Raw genomic sequence first — 15,302 nt, 5'->3', positions numbered from 1 at the left:
GTCATGTTGGAACAGGAAGGGGCCATACCCAAACTGTTCCCACAAAGTTGGGAATCATGAAATTGTCCAAAATGTCTTGTAATGCTGAACCTTTCAGAGTTCCTTTCACCGGAACTAAGGGGCCAAGCCCAACCCTTGAAAAACAACCCCACACCATAATCCCCCCTCCACCAAACTTTACACTTGACAAAATGCAGTCAGGCAAGTACCGTTCTCCTTGTCCATCAGATCTAGAGTTATAGAGTCCAGTGGCGACGTGCTCTCATGACTGAGTTGTAATTTTTCCCAATTGCTTTCACTTTGTTTTAAATTCTACTAACCATGGAATATTTAGTTGTCAAGAAATTTCACGAATGGACTTATTGCACAGGTGGCAACTTAAAGCACAGGTGGAGGGGTGTCCCAATACTTTTGGCAATATGGTGTAGCTTTTTAGGAAAGAAAAAAAAATCAAAATGGCTGACATTTTTTGGGTATTGTTCGACTGTATGCTACACCGAATCTTGGCAAAACTGTTCAGAAGTAATAAGCAAATATAGGCCATTTTTCATATCTCCTTACCACTAGGTGGCACTGCACCAAAACTGCAGGTTTTGTGACTCTCATGTCAGGGTGTCATAACACAAGCAAAGTTTGGTCTGAGTACTGTTAATCGTTGCGGGGAAATAGCCTCATCACTTTGGTGTGTTTTTTTTGTAGAATTTTGTTATTTTAGAACAGTTTGAGTAATTAACTTGCAGCCGATGTTTTTTGTCGGCATTGGTCTGAAAATGATCTGGTTTGATTATCATGAAAGTCGGACAAACTTTAAAGTTCGTAGGACAAGTTCAGAAAAGTTTTTTTTTTTTTCCGAAAAAATTTAAATGCCGGAAAGTTTTTTTTGACAGAAAATTATATCATAGGGTGACATCATAGAGCATAAATGTTAGTGCAAATTTGGACAGTTGGCAGTGTTGGAGAGATTCCTTTGTTAATGTTCAGATTGTCCTCTATCTGTGCCAAATTTCACAACTTTTTACCATATGGTTTTATGGGCTGCCATAGACTGTAATACATACATAAATACCATTACTTTTTACCTTAAAAATGCTTTTTTTACAGGTATTTTTCAGCATGCTGGAAATCTACAATGAACAAGTAAGAGTTCACCCTTATCTGAAATAAACTAATTCATGTTTAACAGTTCTAACTGTGGTCCAGTCCCCAATTTATTTGTAGTAAGTGTATTTTGGATGAAACCGTCTGCTAAATGATGACTTGCTGATGTTTATAGTGATGTTTTACATGACTTGAGTGGCACTTCAAACTTTGCTCAGGTTGTAGACCTGCTCTCGAAGATCAGCCGATCTGCGGGTGGTCTGCGGGTGAGAGAGGACCAACAGAGGGGTTTCTACGTGGAGGGGCTAAAGCGGGTGCCCTGCGACAGTGCAGTACAGGTGGAGCAGCTGATGGAGCAGGGAACACGCACGCGCACCACTGCAGCCACACACATGAACGCCAACAGCAGTCGCTCGCACATGCTCATCATCGTCCAGCTCAAACAGGTGTCCTTTACTCTTGGCATTAACATGCGTTCACCCAATCAGAACATAGCATGTTTACATTCATCCACATTAAGTATCTGTCTTTTCAATATATCTGTGGACAAAATTCAGATATATGGACTGCATTTTAATGAAAGTAAACAGGGCTTCATATTCTAGATGATCTGCAGTGTTTTTGTCTCACAGATTCTTTACTTGTATGCTCACTGTGTTTGTAGATCTTCTCAAAGGAGTGCATCACCAAACAGTCCAACATTTACCTAGTGGACTTGGCTGGTAGTGAGAGACAAAGGTCATCAGGGTCAGAGGCCGACAGGCTTAAAGAGGGCACTGCGATCAATCTCAGTTTAACCACACTTGGAAATGTCATCAGGTCAGCAGTTACATACTAAAGAACTGGTTTCTTGAACATGACAATGAGTTCGCTAAACTCAAATGGCCTCCACAGTCACCAGATCTCAACCCAATAGAGCATTTTTGGGATCTGGTGGAAAGGGAGATTCACATCACGGATGCTATCATGCCAATATGGACCAAAATCTCTGAGGAATGTTTCCAGAATCTAGTTAAATAAAATAATTTAAATTTAATCAATATGTCATGCCCACCCCACATATTTATTTTATTAGTGATTTGCTATATAAGAAGTGGGGTCTGCGTTAATTTTGCTAATAACTTTTAAGTGTGTGGCCTATGTGTACAGAATACATTTTGTTGCCACTGTCGTTTGATTACTGTTCATTGTTAAAGTTAACTGTCATCAATTTGTTTTGTATTTATCGATCTATAAAGTGCTCTAGCAGACACGGCTCTTGGGAAGAAAGTAGTTCACATCCCTTATAGAGACTCTGTCCTCACCAAATTACTGCAGTCTGCTCTTGGTGGTAACAGTCGAACCGTCATGGTAAGTGACTTTGCCCATAGTTTCCTCATTTAATGGTTGAGGCAAACTTGACTTGAACAATGTCGTTATGATGTTTTAAAGAATTTGCATTGATGTGTTTCTTGTCCTCGTTCACAGATTGCAACCTTAAGTCCTGCAGATATTTGCTATGAAGAGTCTCTTTCTACTCTTCGATATGCAGAGAGGTGGGTTCTTAAATAAAAAGTTACATACATTTAGTCATTACTGTACTGGTTTACTTAAAGGGATACTCCACCTTTTTTTTTTAAATAGGCTCATTTTACAACTCCCTCAGAGTTAAACAGTTGAGTTTTACCATTTTTGAATCCATTCAGCCAATTTTCTGATATTTAGAAGAATATCAGTAACCAGACAGTTTCTGGTCTCATTGACTTCCATAGTAGGAAAAAAATATACTATGGAAGTCAATGAGACCAGAAACTGTCTGGTTACTGATATTCTTCTAAATATCAGAAAATCCGCTGAATACTTTCGAAAATGGTAAAACCCAACTGTTTAACTTTGGGGGAGTGGTTAAATGAGCCTATTTCCAAAAAAAAAAGTGGAGTATCCCTTTAAATGGCCTGCTGAAATATAGACAGTCAGAATTAACACACTATTTCAAGTTAGTTTTGCGTCAGCCTTGTAGTATATTCCAATGGACACATTGTGGAATGTCCCTCTTTTTAGGGCCAAGCGGATCCAGAATAAAGCCGTGGTGAATGAGAGTCCCACAGAACGACTGGTGAAGGAACTGAAGGCAGAAAATGCAAAACTACTTATGAGACTAAGCCGACTGGGCCAAGACGGCCGTAAAGCTGATGATGAGACGAGTATGTAAGGTGGTAGAAATACAAGGACATTTGAAATGTGAGTACATTACATCTAATTAAAAGTGTTGTTTGTTGTAGAGGAGCTGCGGCGATTGTTGACTCATAATGAACTGCAGATTCGGGCCATTCAAACATTGTGGGAACAGCATCTCCAAGAGGCCTTAAAAGACTGGGAGACTCAGTATGCAACTATAACACAGGTACACAAAGATGCACTTTTACATGGATGTTAACCACTTATGAGTTTCTCACAGCAATGCCTGGCAACATAAATACTGAATTCACTATCGCTTTGAATAGGCTACATATTCAAAATGCATAAATGTAAGTGTCCTACAAAATCACTTCCTCCATAGAAAATACACAATAAATATTGATTTATGTCTAAAGTTGGTCTCTAAAATCAGTAATGGTACATGATTTCAGAGAATTCACAGTTTAAGCAAAATATAAGTACAAACTTGTATTGTTTTGTCAGGGGCTAATTAATTCACCACTGAAATATTGACTGTAGTAGATATGCATTTCATTCTGAGACACCTACATTTTTTAGGTACAATATAAGTGTCACTTAAATGCAGTACATCAGTTGATATTGTAATGAGCTGGAGAAAACAGGCGAAAGGAACAGAAACACGAGGATGAGAGAACCAGAAGCAACCATTACATGAACAACAACTGATAAAGTAACAAGCGAAACACAAGAGGTATATATATATATACATACACAGGGGCAAACAAGCTGAGAAAACAAGATACACCTGGGGAGACTAATCAACATGAAAAACTACAAAGGACTACAAAACATGGCGCAAAACAGGAAATAACATAAAAGTCCACAGAAAACAAGGGGAACACAAGACAGGAATCGTGACAGATACGCAGTCGCTAGCCTGCTGGAATAAGTAAATAATGAGCTTTAGATTCTTTTATCCAGAATGACTTATTTTTTTTTATTATTTACAGAATTGTAGAATTTATTACTAGTTTTAAATGGTTTGTATTTTAATTTTAGTTGAAGTTGTTTTTCTATTTCTATTTAGTTTCTATTTCGCTTTGATTTACATTTGTTTATTTCGACTTTCAGATAGTTGCCATGGCATCATTTCTAATTTTCGTTTAAGTTTTGTACATTTTTTATTCTTATATTCAGAAGTGGCACTTAGATGTATTTACTGTTTAAAGCAGCTCAGAGATGACATGAATGCATTTACACTGCAATTGAATAAATAATGTTATAAGATTCATTTTTTTAATTATAAAATATACTGACTATAGGAAGATGAAAAAATAAATTAAACTTGAAATTAAAACTAGAAACTAAAACCAGCCTTTGGTTGGCGGCAAGTCAATGTCTTAACATGTGCATCACTGATTCTTTCATTAAACTAATTCATTCAAAACGGCATTTTTTTCCATTCATTTTCTAAACGAAGCAAGTGACTGTCTTTATGATTGGGTCATTGAATCATTGACTAACCCAATTCATTCGAAAATGCATAATCATTAAGGAACTAATATTCTAATATTTATATTTTATTTCATTTCAGCATTATTTGAGTTAACAACAATTTTGAATAGTTTTAGTTCAAAATAACACCACTGTGACGGACAATTCTCCCCTAGCAATCACAAATCCTTTCCCTCATTTAAACACCAATCTCTCAAAAAATCTCTTCCCGTTTTAGGAACGAAGGATGATGCAGATGCATCCGTACATAATGAACATCAATGAGGATGCCCAGCTTTCTGGTGTGGTGAAGCTATTCATACAGGAAGGTGAGTTTGTCTTACAATAGTGACATCAGACCAGTTATATCATATCCATATATTAACTAAATGCAATTTGTAATTTTATATCTTTCTATGAGAAGGTGAATGGGATATTGGTCTGGCAGACAACTCCCCCAGAGTGATCTCTATTAGGGGTCTAGGGTAAGTCAAGCATGGGAAACATGAATAGATTGCGTCCCAATATGAAATGCACCCAATAATAAACATTTGATAAAAAATGTGAAATTGAATTTCCTGATTTCAGCATTCAGGATAAACATGCTGTGTTCTCAAACCATCAAAAGAAAGTTTTAATTACTCCTGTGTCCGGGTCAAAGGTCATTGTGAATGGAGTGCCGGTATCTAAAAGGATAGAGCTGCAGCATTTGGTGTGTTTAATTATCTGTATCTGTATTATTTTCTATATGTACTTTAATCATAAAGACATTGTTCAAAAATGAATCGGAACGGTGATCTGTGAATTACCAAGTTGAGTTTTGGCTTATTAACCTACCTTTGTTCTGTACTGATGAAGGATCGACTTGTCCTGGGCTCGAACAGCACTTACCTGTTCATTGGCTTCCCATCGGAGCGCTCAGGAGAGGACTGGAGTCGCTATGACTATGATTACTTCCAGTCTGAGCTGGCAGAGGCCGAGGGCTTCCACATTCACTCTCTGTGTGAAGATCAGGGCCATCGTATGTGTGGGGTTTGGATTGAAATCGATTGAAATGTCTTGGTTTTAAATTAGATATCTTTAGGTTTGGTTTAATTTAGATGCATCCATATACTGTACTAGGGGGCTGTTGAATATTTGAATCTTGAATATTTGAAATACATGATTAAAGTAGTTTACATTTTACATTACATTTAGCTAACGCTTTTATCTAAAGCAAATTACAATTGCTATATATAGAGGTCACACGTCTCTGGAGCAACTAGGGGTTAAGTGTCTTGCTCAAGGACACATTGGTGTCTCGCAGTGGATTCGAACCCAGGTCTCTCACACCAAAGGCATGTGTCTTATCCACTGCGCCATCACCACCCCCAGTTCCAGTCAGGTCCATATCACGTCGCCAAATAATTTCAGTTATTTCATAGGTTCTTACAGACTAAAACAGAAAAAGAACTAAAACCCACGTTCTCGAACAAGCAAATAAATATAGTAAACGATAGGATAGAAAAATCTTATTATTTCCATATTTTTTTGCCACAAAATCACGTTTTATTTGGTACTGTAAGCACATACCCTCTTTCTCCTGCTCTCGCTCTCCACTCAAATGCACACACACATACAGTACGGACACGCATAGAAACATGTTGTCGGCGCTGCCCTGATGAATTTATCAGTAAAATAGTTTAGCAACTTAAAGGAGTAGTTCACTTTTAAAAAAAAAACTTTTGCTGATAATTTACTCACCCCCATGTCATCCAAGATGTCCACGTCTTTCTTTCTTCAGTCGAAAAGAAATTAAGGTTTTTTCAATGGTAACCTATCGGTTCAAGGTCCAAATGTGAGTTTCAGGGCAGTTTCAAAGGGCTCTAAACGATTCCAGACGATGAATTAAGGGTCTTATAGGACCCTTCGAGTCATGACTCAAAAAAATATTTGATCATTTTGATGAACGAGTTTGAACAGGAGAGTCACAAACGTTCATCACAGAACAAAGCAAGGTGAGCATTTGAGCTTATAAAACTTAAATGTTTTTATTTATTTTTTAAGTGAGCGATTGTTTCGCTAGATAAGATCCTTATTCATCGTCTGGTGTCGTTTAAAGTCCTTTGAAGCTGCACTGAAACTCTCATTTGGACCTTGAACCGTTTGGTTCCCATTGAAGTCCATTATATGGAGAAAATCCTGGAATGTTTTCATCAAAAACCTTAATTTCTTTTCGACTGAAGAAAGAAAGACCTGGACATCTTGGATGACATGTGGGTGAGTAAATTATAAGTTTTTTTTTAAAAGTGAACTACTCCTTTAAAAGCTACTTGACATTTCTCTATAGTGAGGTTATTAACGGAGCTGTTTTTGAAGCAGACAAACTTACATTTTCGCTATTAGTCTCTCTCTCTCTCTCTCTCTCTCTCTCTCTCAAACTGCATTAATAACTACATTAGTGTACTATCAATGTTTTAAGCCACCATTAATTGCTCTAAAATGACATTGGAATTTGCAATTAGCAACGGAGACATGGAATGAGATGCGTTAGAAAGACTCTTCTCGTCGTGGCCACATTACCACCTCCGGTGTGCATTATTTAAAAAAAAAAAAAAATTCAAACAGCATGTCATCAAATATCAGATCATCATCAAATTTTAGTTTTATTTAACAAAAACATCACTTGCAGGGCCACACCAGCCGGACCCCAGTCTACTGCCTGTGTTCTATGACTATATAAAGCTGATGCCCATGGTGACAGAAGCTAATCAAATGAGTAAAGAGTTAAAGAAGGTGAGTACAGTTATTAAACTTGCAATCATGTAAAGTATATCCATTCATTTTTGACAAACAGTAGCTGGAAAATGCCTCTTAGTATGAAATGGAGTTCAAATATTCACTACAGTGAAGTTTAAAGGGATACTCCACTGTTTTTTTTTTCTCATATTAAACTATGTTATTCCCTTAACTAAGACGAGTTGATACATCTCTCATCTCAGTGCGTGCACTCAATCGCTCTGGCACGCAAGACACCTTGATAGCACTTAGCTTAGCCCAGTTAATTCAATATGGGCCAAGCAGAGAAGCGACCAAACACCTCCACGTTTTCCCTATTTTGGTCGTAGGTGTTTAGTCGCTTCTCTGCTTGGCCCATATTGAATGAACTGGGCAAGTTAAGTGCTATCAAAGAGTCTCGCGCGCCAGAGCAATTGACGACAGAGGTATGCATCAACTCGTCTTAGCTAAGGGAATAACATTTAATATGAGAACATAACAAAAACAACAACCAAAAAAAAAAAAAAAAACAATAGTCCTTTTATAAAATCGATTTGTGCCAGTCAAAATGCTACTTATTTTATCTCTCTGGTTCCTGATCCCTAACTTGGTTATTTTTACAATGGTGGAGTTAACTGAAAACACTTTTGTGATGTTGCATCCACAGTATATGTGCAAGCCTCTATAAGACTGTTGACTGTAGCAAAAGGTAAAAATAATTCATTGCACCTTTACATCTTGATATTTTCAGGGAGTTGAATTCAAATTGGAAATCAAGAATCTGGCAATGACAGACTCTAAGGGTCATGACCTGGAGAAGGACATTGCGGTGAGAGTGACGTCTATAGAGAGCAAACAGGTGAGAATTATGATTCTGTGGGAATTTAAATTAATTACGGATAAGAAGCCCCTTTGATTTTTGGAAATGCACAGCACAGTGAAAAAAGTAGGCATCAAAATCTCTTACTGAGATATCTTACAGCCAAGCAGTGTTTAACACAGACGTCAAGTGATGTGGTTTTTCTAGATGGAATTAGTTGTTTTTGAAAACATGGACTGGTGTAATTGAATAAGAAACTAATGCGATTACAGAATCAGATGCAGAGCAGAATCACAAGGGCTTTGATGTTATTTCATCTCACAACATGCACAAAAATGTTCATGTCTCACTTGATATCAATTTAGCGCTGAAACTTTTAAAGTAACCATACTTTTTTTTTTATTGCCCTTGAGTTCACTTATAATACTACTCAATGTTATTTTTTTGCACCAAAGACAGTTGTAGTTTAATTTAATTTTATATTAAATGATATATAAAATATAATTTAATATAAAATTAAATTATATTAAAACATGCATTTTTGTTTCTGCTGTGCCTTTGAGACTTTTATAAAGTTATGTTGGGTTGATTTAGCCAGATTAACCCATTTGTACCCTTTTAAAGATCATCACTATTTTATATTAGTGGTATATAATTAATAAATAAATTAAAATAGGTTTTAAGTTAATATTTAGCGATGTACATTTTAAACACAACATTGTCAGTATCGACAGCAGAACCGTTGCCTCTCCGATCAACACAGAGATATTTTGTTCCTGGACATTTTTGAATGAATCGGGTGAGTCAATGATTCTATGGCCAAGACATAAAGACAGTCACTTGCTTCATTCCTGAATGGATTAAGTTTTTTGAAAGAATCGATTGAATGGAAAAAAAGAAATGACTCGCACATTAAGAAAGCGACTATACACCACCTGTGGGAGATTTTATTTTCATAAAGTATAATTTCATTTACAGTATTGAATGTTTTATATTTATTACATTGTCTATTTAAAACATTAATCTCATAATATTATACATGAAATTGTTACTGCAGTGTAAATGCATTCATGGCATCTCTAAGAGCATTAAAGGCACTATATGTAAGATTTTTCGATTAAAATATTCAAAAGCCACTAGAACAATGTTATATGTTTTGTTGATTTGTGTATGTACATCATCCCAAATGTTTCTAAGAATCTTTAAATCCAGAGAAATAAGCAGTTTTAACCAGGACACAGGTAGTGTCTGTGCGTCGACTATCAATGACAACATACCGACGTTCCCCTCGATTTCATCAATGTGCCTTTAAACAGGCGATGTAAATGGATGAAGCATCTGAGCCACATCTGGATTTTGTTGATGCTGATTTCAATTGGTGACAGCCTTGCATCTTTTTATTCTAATTGCATTAATTTTAAAGCACAAAATACCCCACAGATATTTTTATATAGTATGTTAAAGTTGTCACTTTTTGAGGGTTTGCAAAAACACACGGTTTTGTGCCTGGCCCTTTAAATGCAAATGAGCTGCTGCAGAGAGGGTGGGGTTTCAAGAGCTCACTTGTGTTAGCTGCTGCAATTTCCTCACGCAGACACACTAAAATGACACAAACTGTTCTCCCTTTAATGTTAAAATGGAGTCAGTCAAAGATGGAGAGACTCAAGAAGAATTGACAACATGTAAAATACAACAGGACGTCTCTCTGAATGGTTAGTTGATGAATTTATGCTTAACTATCTTCAATTTGGATATTCTGTCATGATAATCTATAGGCTAAATCAATCATATAGGAACTGTTGTGAGATGCACACAGAGTTTCTATTGCATGTGAAATGAAGGATGCTAAAGTTTGAGCTGACTCACAAATGTACTCTCATACAACCACTCTTCCTCTTCTCAACATGGACTGAGTGTTCCCGGGGGCGGGGTTTATGCACATTTAGGGTTGGTGATGTCACTAACCCGGGAGGAATGTCCCGTTTGTTGTAGTCCCTTTCTTTAAAAGCTAATATCTTCCTTTGTTTTGAACTTTGAGCGTTGTAGCTTTGATAATGTTGTTCATGCTCAAACAGAAACATTACACACAAACTAAAGATAGAAAAGTGAATTCATGCTTACCACCCCTTTAAGATGGAAAGGATGACATACATTAGAAAAGGTTAGAAAAGTTGTCCTTATAAAGGTAAAAAGTCCCCTGGAAATCAATGTCTTCTAAAGGTGTGGATGTGGTCCAAAGCCAAATTTGTCAACCGTAAGTTTCTGATGGAAGAGGCGTACCAGCAGCAGGTGGGAGGAGGAGAGGGGGCAGACCGAGCTCCTCTTCCCAGGGAAAGAGATCCGTTCTGGGATCCTCTGGAGCCCCTGCACCTGGGCAGTGCTCACCTGTGGCTGCAGTCCCTGGCGTTCCGCATCCCTCTGGAGGAGCAGGTGGAAGTGGTGGGTCCCGAAGGAACAGAGGAGGCCATACTGCAGACACAGCTTGTGCCGTGCAGCCCCATGGGATTGTGGGTAACATTTCTACATATAAAATGAAAATGTTGATTAAACGAGTGAAATATCGGTAGTGCTATGATATTTGTCATTCGTAGGCCCCTGGGTGAAGATGACATCCTTATTGACCCGTCAGAGCTGCTTGGGAAGCGGCTGGACTTTCAGCTGGTTTTGGATCAGTGCTGTGGCCTACGCTGGGTTAAAGAGGCTCGCAACAGAGGCGTGCAGATTGGGTAAGTTATTTATATAGTGCTTTATACAATACAGATTTACAATGATAACAGGAATATAACGATTGAGTGATGCAAATGGAACTCAATTCTGCCGTAAAGCAACTTCAAAAAGGACAATAGTAAACAGTCATTATTTAGTTGAAATCCGTTCAGTGTTGATTCATTTCGGTTCAATATCTGTGTAAAGTACATCAATTAGGAAATTAGTTCAATTCAGCTAAAAAGAAGCTGATGTCATCATAGTTCTGACCCAATAGTGTCAGTGCAGTCATGTCAATAATATTGCTGATGGTGGAACGCTTCATGAATATCTGTGTAAGAGTGCTTAGTACTGTATGGATTTTATGAAAGCTTATTTTTGTTTTATATTAGTAATAATACTTGTTCATATCAAAAGTTCCATAATTCTCTTAAGGTGTTGATTATCAACCAAGATTTTCTTTACCAAAATTAATCACCAAACTATTTTTGACCTTTGTACACTAATCACAATAATGAACACTGCAGTTTATGACATGTTTGAATTTATTTACTTATTTATTTACTCTTAGTTTATTAATATGTTGCTTTTATTTGTATACATTGAAGTTTTTATTAAAATGTGTTTAGTTGTTAGTAATGTTAGTAATTTAAGCGTATTTAATATATACTGTGTGTGTATATATACTGTATATATATATATATATATATATATATATACACACAGTATATATGTTTAGTTTGTTTTTCCATTTAAAATTTATAGTTTATTTTATTTTAGCTTTATTTTAGTTTTAGGTAATAATAATGCCATATCTGATGATTTGCATTCCTGTTGAGATTTGAAATTAAATTTGATTTGTGCTAAAGAAAGACCTGAACTCTGCTTGACAGGTTTCGGGTGTTTGACTGCCCGCAGCCCCTCTACACTCCAGCGATATGGCACAATGTGAACCCGCTGATGGACCACAGAGTCCAGTTCACTGCTTTGAGAACCTCTCAGGAACTGTTGAACTACCTGCAAAGCAATGCCCTGGTACTGCAGCTGTGGGGTCTGCAGGGTAAGAGCCTCATATTATATAAGGAATATTACACTCAACCACAACCATTCAAGAGTTTGGGGTTGGTGAGGTTTATTTAATGTTTTTGAAATAAGTCTCTTATTCTTTCTCCAAAAATACAATTAAAGTAATTTTGTGAAATATTATCATTTTTAATAACTTTTTTTTTATTTTAATATATTTTAAAATGTAATTTATACTTGTGATGGCATCATTTCTCTAGTCTTCTCTAGAAATCATTCATTTACATTTATTAATTTAGCTGACACTTTTATCCAAAGAACCTTACAATTGCTATACATGTCAGAGGTCGTACACCTCTGGAGCAACTAGGGGTTAAGTGTCTTGCTCAGGGACACATTGGTGTCTCACAGTGGATTCGAACCCGGGTCCCTTACAACAAAGGCATGTGTCTGATCCACTGCGCCATCACCACCCCCAGTTTTATTTAGTTTGGTGCTAAAAAAAGTTTTCTTATTTGTGCTTCTTCATTACTTAATGAGTTTTCGTTTCTTTTAAAGCAAAATCTTACTGACCCTAAACTTCCGACCATTGACGGAATTTTCTGGCTTTCCATGTTTTCTGGGGGCGCTATTACTCGTCTTCTGAAAGAGTACTTAATCACCTGATCAAAACACTAGCTAGGAAGATGCAGAAACAAGTGATATCATATGTAATCATATGCAAAAATGAATGAATAAATGTAAAAATAAAATGAATAAACACGATCATCAAGATGAAATCGTATAATACAAACTGCCTAATGTTGCTGAATGATTATCTAATATTATAAATATTGCTGTTTTTAAATTATACTTACCCACATTCAAGTGTTCCTAAAAAAGAATACATGAATGAAGCAAAATGCTTCAAAAATGCTTGTGTTGGCTGGCAATGTCAATGTTTTTTTTAAAAGAGTTCAAATTGACAATAAAGTCATTTGATAAGTGAAAACACAAAGACACTGTAGAAACTGGAACAAGAATCAAACCAAACCATTTGCCTTTGAGGCATTCTTGAACTTCTCCAATAAACATGTTTCTGTTTGTAGAAGGATGCTCTGAGTTAGTCTCCTGTATGGATGGGGTGAAGATGACTCAAGAGGACAACATCATTATTGACAAGATCAGTGCATCAGAACACCAGGTATATTCCTTAAACAAACTGACCATGTGTATGTTTCAAATAAATGTGCATTGTTTAAATGTTTTGCATGAGCCAGGCCAGGTTTATTTCTGGGATTCTCTGAAACTGAATTATTTTATGATATGTGTATTCACGTTTGTTTAGACTGCAGAAACCAGAGGCTCTGACCTCAGCTCATCTCTCCGAGCCCTTCATCAAGATATGGAACAGCTGAGAAATGTAAATGCAGCACTGAGGAAAGAAAACAGCTGTCTGAGAGAGCAACTCAACTCAGCCAGAAATGGTGAGTACTTTGATAAGTCATCTAATACATTACGCTGTCAAGATATTGTAGCATCTTGGTCAGGGTGTAACACAAATTGGGGGCTCGTCCGGGATCTGAACCCAATACCTCTTGCAATTATCCTATTATCCTGTCTGAGAGAGCAACTCAACTCAGCCAGAAATGGTGAGTACTTTTGATAAGTCATCTAGTACATTATGCTGTCAAGGCATTGTAGAATCTTGGTCAGGGTGTGACACAAATTGGGGGCTCGTCCGGGATCTGAACCCAATACCTCTTGCAATTATCCTATTACAAGGCTCTGTGGAATAGTTGATTCTGAGTGGTCAATCTCGCCATCCAGCGGTATGTTATTCCCAGATAACAACCGCTAAAAAAACGTTAACACAGGCTCATTCGGGTTACTGAAGTCAGCAGCGCTATACTCTTGCTAGGAACGTTTTTTCTATGTGGAATTTTGCATTTGGTGAGCTAATAAAATATTAAAACTCAGTCAAATCAATATTTTGTGTAGTTATTTAATTATGCCATCCAGTATCGTGGACTCGCTCTCTCTTGTTTCATTCAAACGTGATGAGGTTTGAATAAACCCCTGTCGGTGGGTTTATTCTGAGATGATAACTGGCTGGGTGTTCATTATTCCATACATAACAAGCATGGGACATGCAAGAACACAAATGTATTCGTGCAACAGCTCAGCTTTTCTACAAGTGGGTCACCATATTGCCTCCTGCTCAATTTATAACACTGTTATTCTGCCATATTTCTGGCCCAGGTGTGGAGAATAACCGCGGTCGGCAGGAACGAAGAGGCAGTCTGAGGCCCAGCTGTGATGCTGAATTTGCCAAAGCCTTAAAAGTGTTCTACCACAGCATGACCTCTGTTAGGGGGCAACTTCAGCGGCTGCGCAGACACAAACCCAGTGTAATTATGCCAATCAGCCTCTGCGGTTCAGATGTTTGACACAATCATTCCTGTGAAAGAATTTATACACATACCAGAAAATTGTTTTGGGTTGTACAAGCTGAAACTGTAACTGAACGGGGCTTAAAAGAGAATTGATACATTGTGCGTTTGTGTCTCCATAGGAAGAAGCAGACCTGTTGGGTTTTAGACTGTTTGTTGATGAGCATACGTATCTTCTGAAGGACTTTTCTGAACAGCTGGAACAGTGTGTAACCACTCTGAAACAAGATGTGGCTGCCATCGTACGTCGAAAGAGAGAAAAGTCGGGGATTTGGTCCTGATACACCTATTAAAGGTGGGGTAGGTAAAAATTTTCTTAAAAACTTTTCCCCAATTTTTTTAAACTGTTTATGTATACCAATACATGATTACAATCTAAGTACTCTGAAAAAGAAAGTATACAAATCGAGTGTCTGTAGTCCTCTCAGTGCTGCAATAAACACAGTTCATTAATTCCAACCGGGACGAAAGAAATTATTGGCTGGGCGACTGTCAGTCTCCCTCGCTACCATGGCTACTAGAAAGCTAGGAAGAATTATGGCAGAGAAAGAGAAAATTTCTACCTACCTCACCTTTAAATCAATTATACTGCATAAAATTGTACTTTTATAAGACTGATTCTTGTTGATTAAAGGGTTAAAGGTGTGCTACAAACACATTTGCTTGCAATTTTCATGATTCATGCTCTGATTTTGTCTTAAGAGTGCATTTGGAATGGGCTACTACACTACTACTATTTTTAAACAGCTAAATGCAGAATGCACTTTACGCACTGTGTGAAAATTGTGTTCTGGAATACTCTAACTCACGTCATTTGTCAAAATACATACAAA

General features: G+C 37.2%; 1 protein-coding gene across 1 annotated transcript; it reads left to right on the top strand.

Annotated features, from left to right (window-relative positions):
- Positions 1-622: 622 nt before the first annotated feature.
- kif28 (kinesin family member 28) lies at positions 623-15,110 on the top strand. Its single transcript, XM_089120188.1, has 21 exons — positions 623-812; positions 1,102-1,137; positions 1,317-1,544; positions 1,763-1,917; positions 2,337-2,448; positions 2,566-2,633; positions 3,139-3,281; positions 3,360-3,481; positions 4,970-5,060; positions 5,156-5,216; positions 5,320-5,443; positions 5,590-5,752; positions 7,403-7,506; positions 8,240-8,347; positions 10,529-10,815; positions 10,900-11,034; positions 11,908-12,074; positions 13,126-13,220; positions 13,365-13,503; positions 14,279-14,427; positions 14,592-15,110. The coding sequence occupies exons 1-21, from the start codon at positions 744-746 to the stop codon at positions 14,748-14,750; spliced, it is 2,715 nt and encodes a 904-aa protein (XP_088976314.1). The 5' UTR covers positions 623-743; the 3' UTR covers positions 14,751-15,110.
- Positions 15,111-15,302: the final 192 nt, after the last annotated feature.

This window comes from Pimephales promelas, chromosome 15, assembly GCF_988280905.1.
Source record: "Pimephales promelas chromosome 15, fPimPro1.hap1.1, whole genome shotgun sequence".
NCBI classification, from domain to species: Eukaryota; Metazoa; Chordata; class Actinopteri; order Cypriniformes; family Leuciscidae; genus Pimephales; species Pimephales promelas.
Note: the sequence above shows the minus strand (reverse complement) of the source record. Positions and strands in the feature narration are given on the sequence as shown.

Excerpts from the sequence above, each read along its gene's own strand:
- kif28 (XM_089120188.1), top strand. The coding sequence starts at position 744 with ATGTTTTTTGTCGGCATTGGTCTGAAAATGATCTGGTTTGATTATCAT. Across the intron at positions 5,061-5,155 it reads GAAGCTATTCATACAGGAAG|GTGAATGGGATATTGGTCTG; the intron begins GTGAGTTTGTCT and ends TTCTATGAGAAG. Across the intron at positions 11,035-11,907 it reads AACAGAGGCGTGCAGATTGG|GTTTCGGGTGTTTGACTGCC; the intron begins GTAAGTTATTTA and ends TCTGCTTGACAG.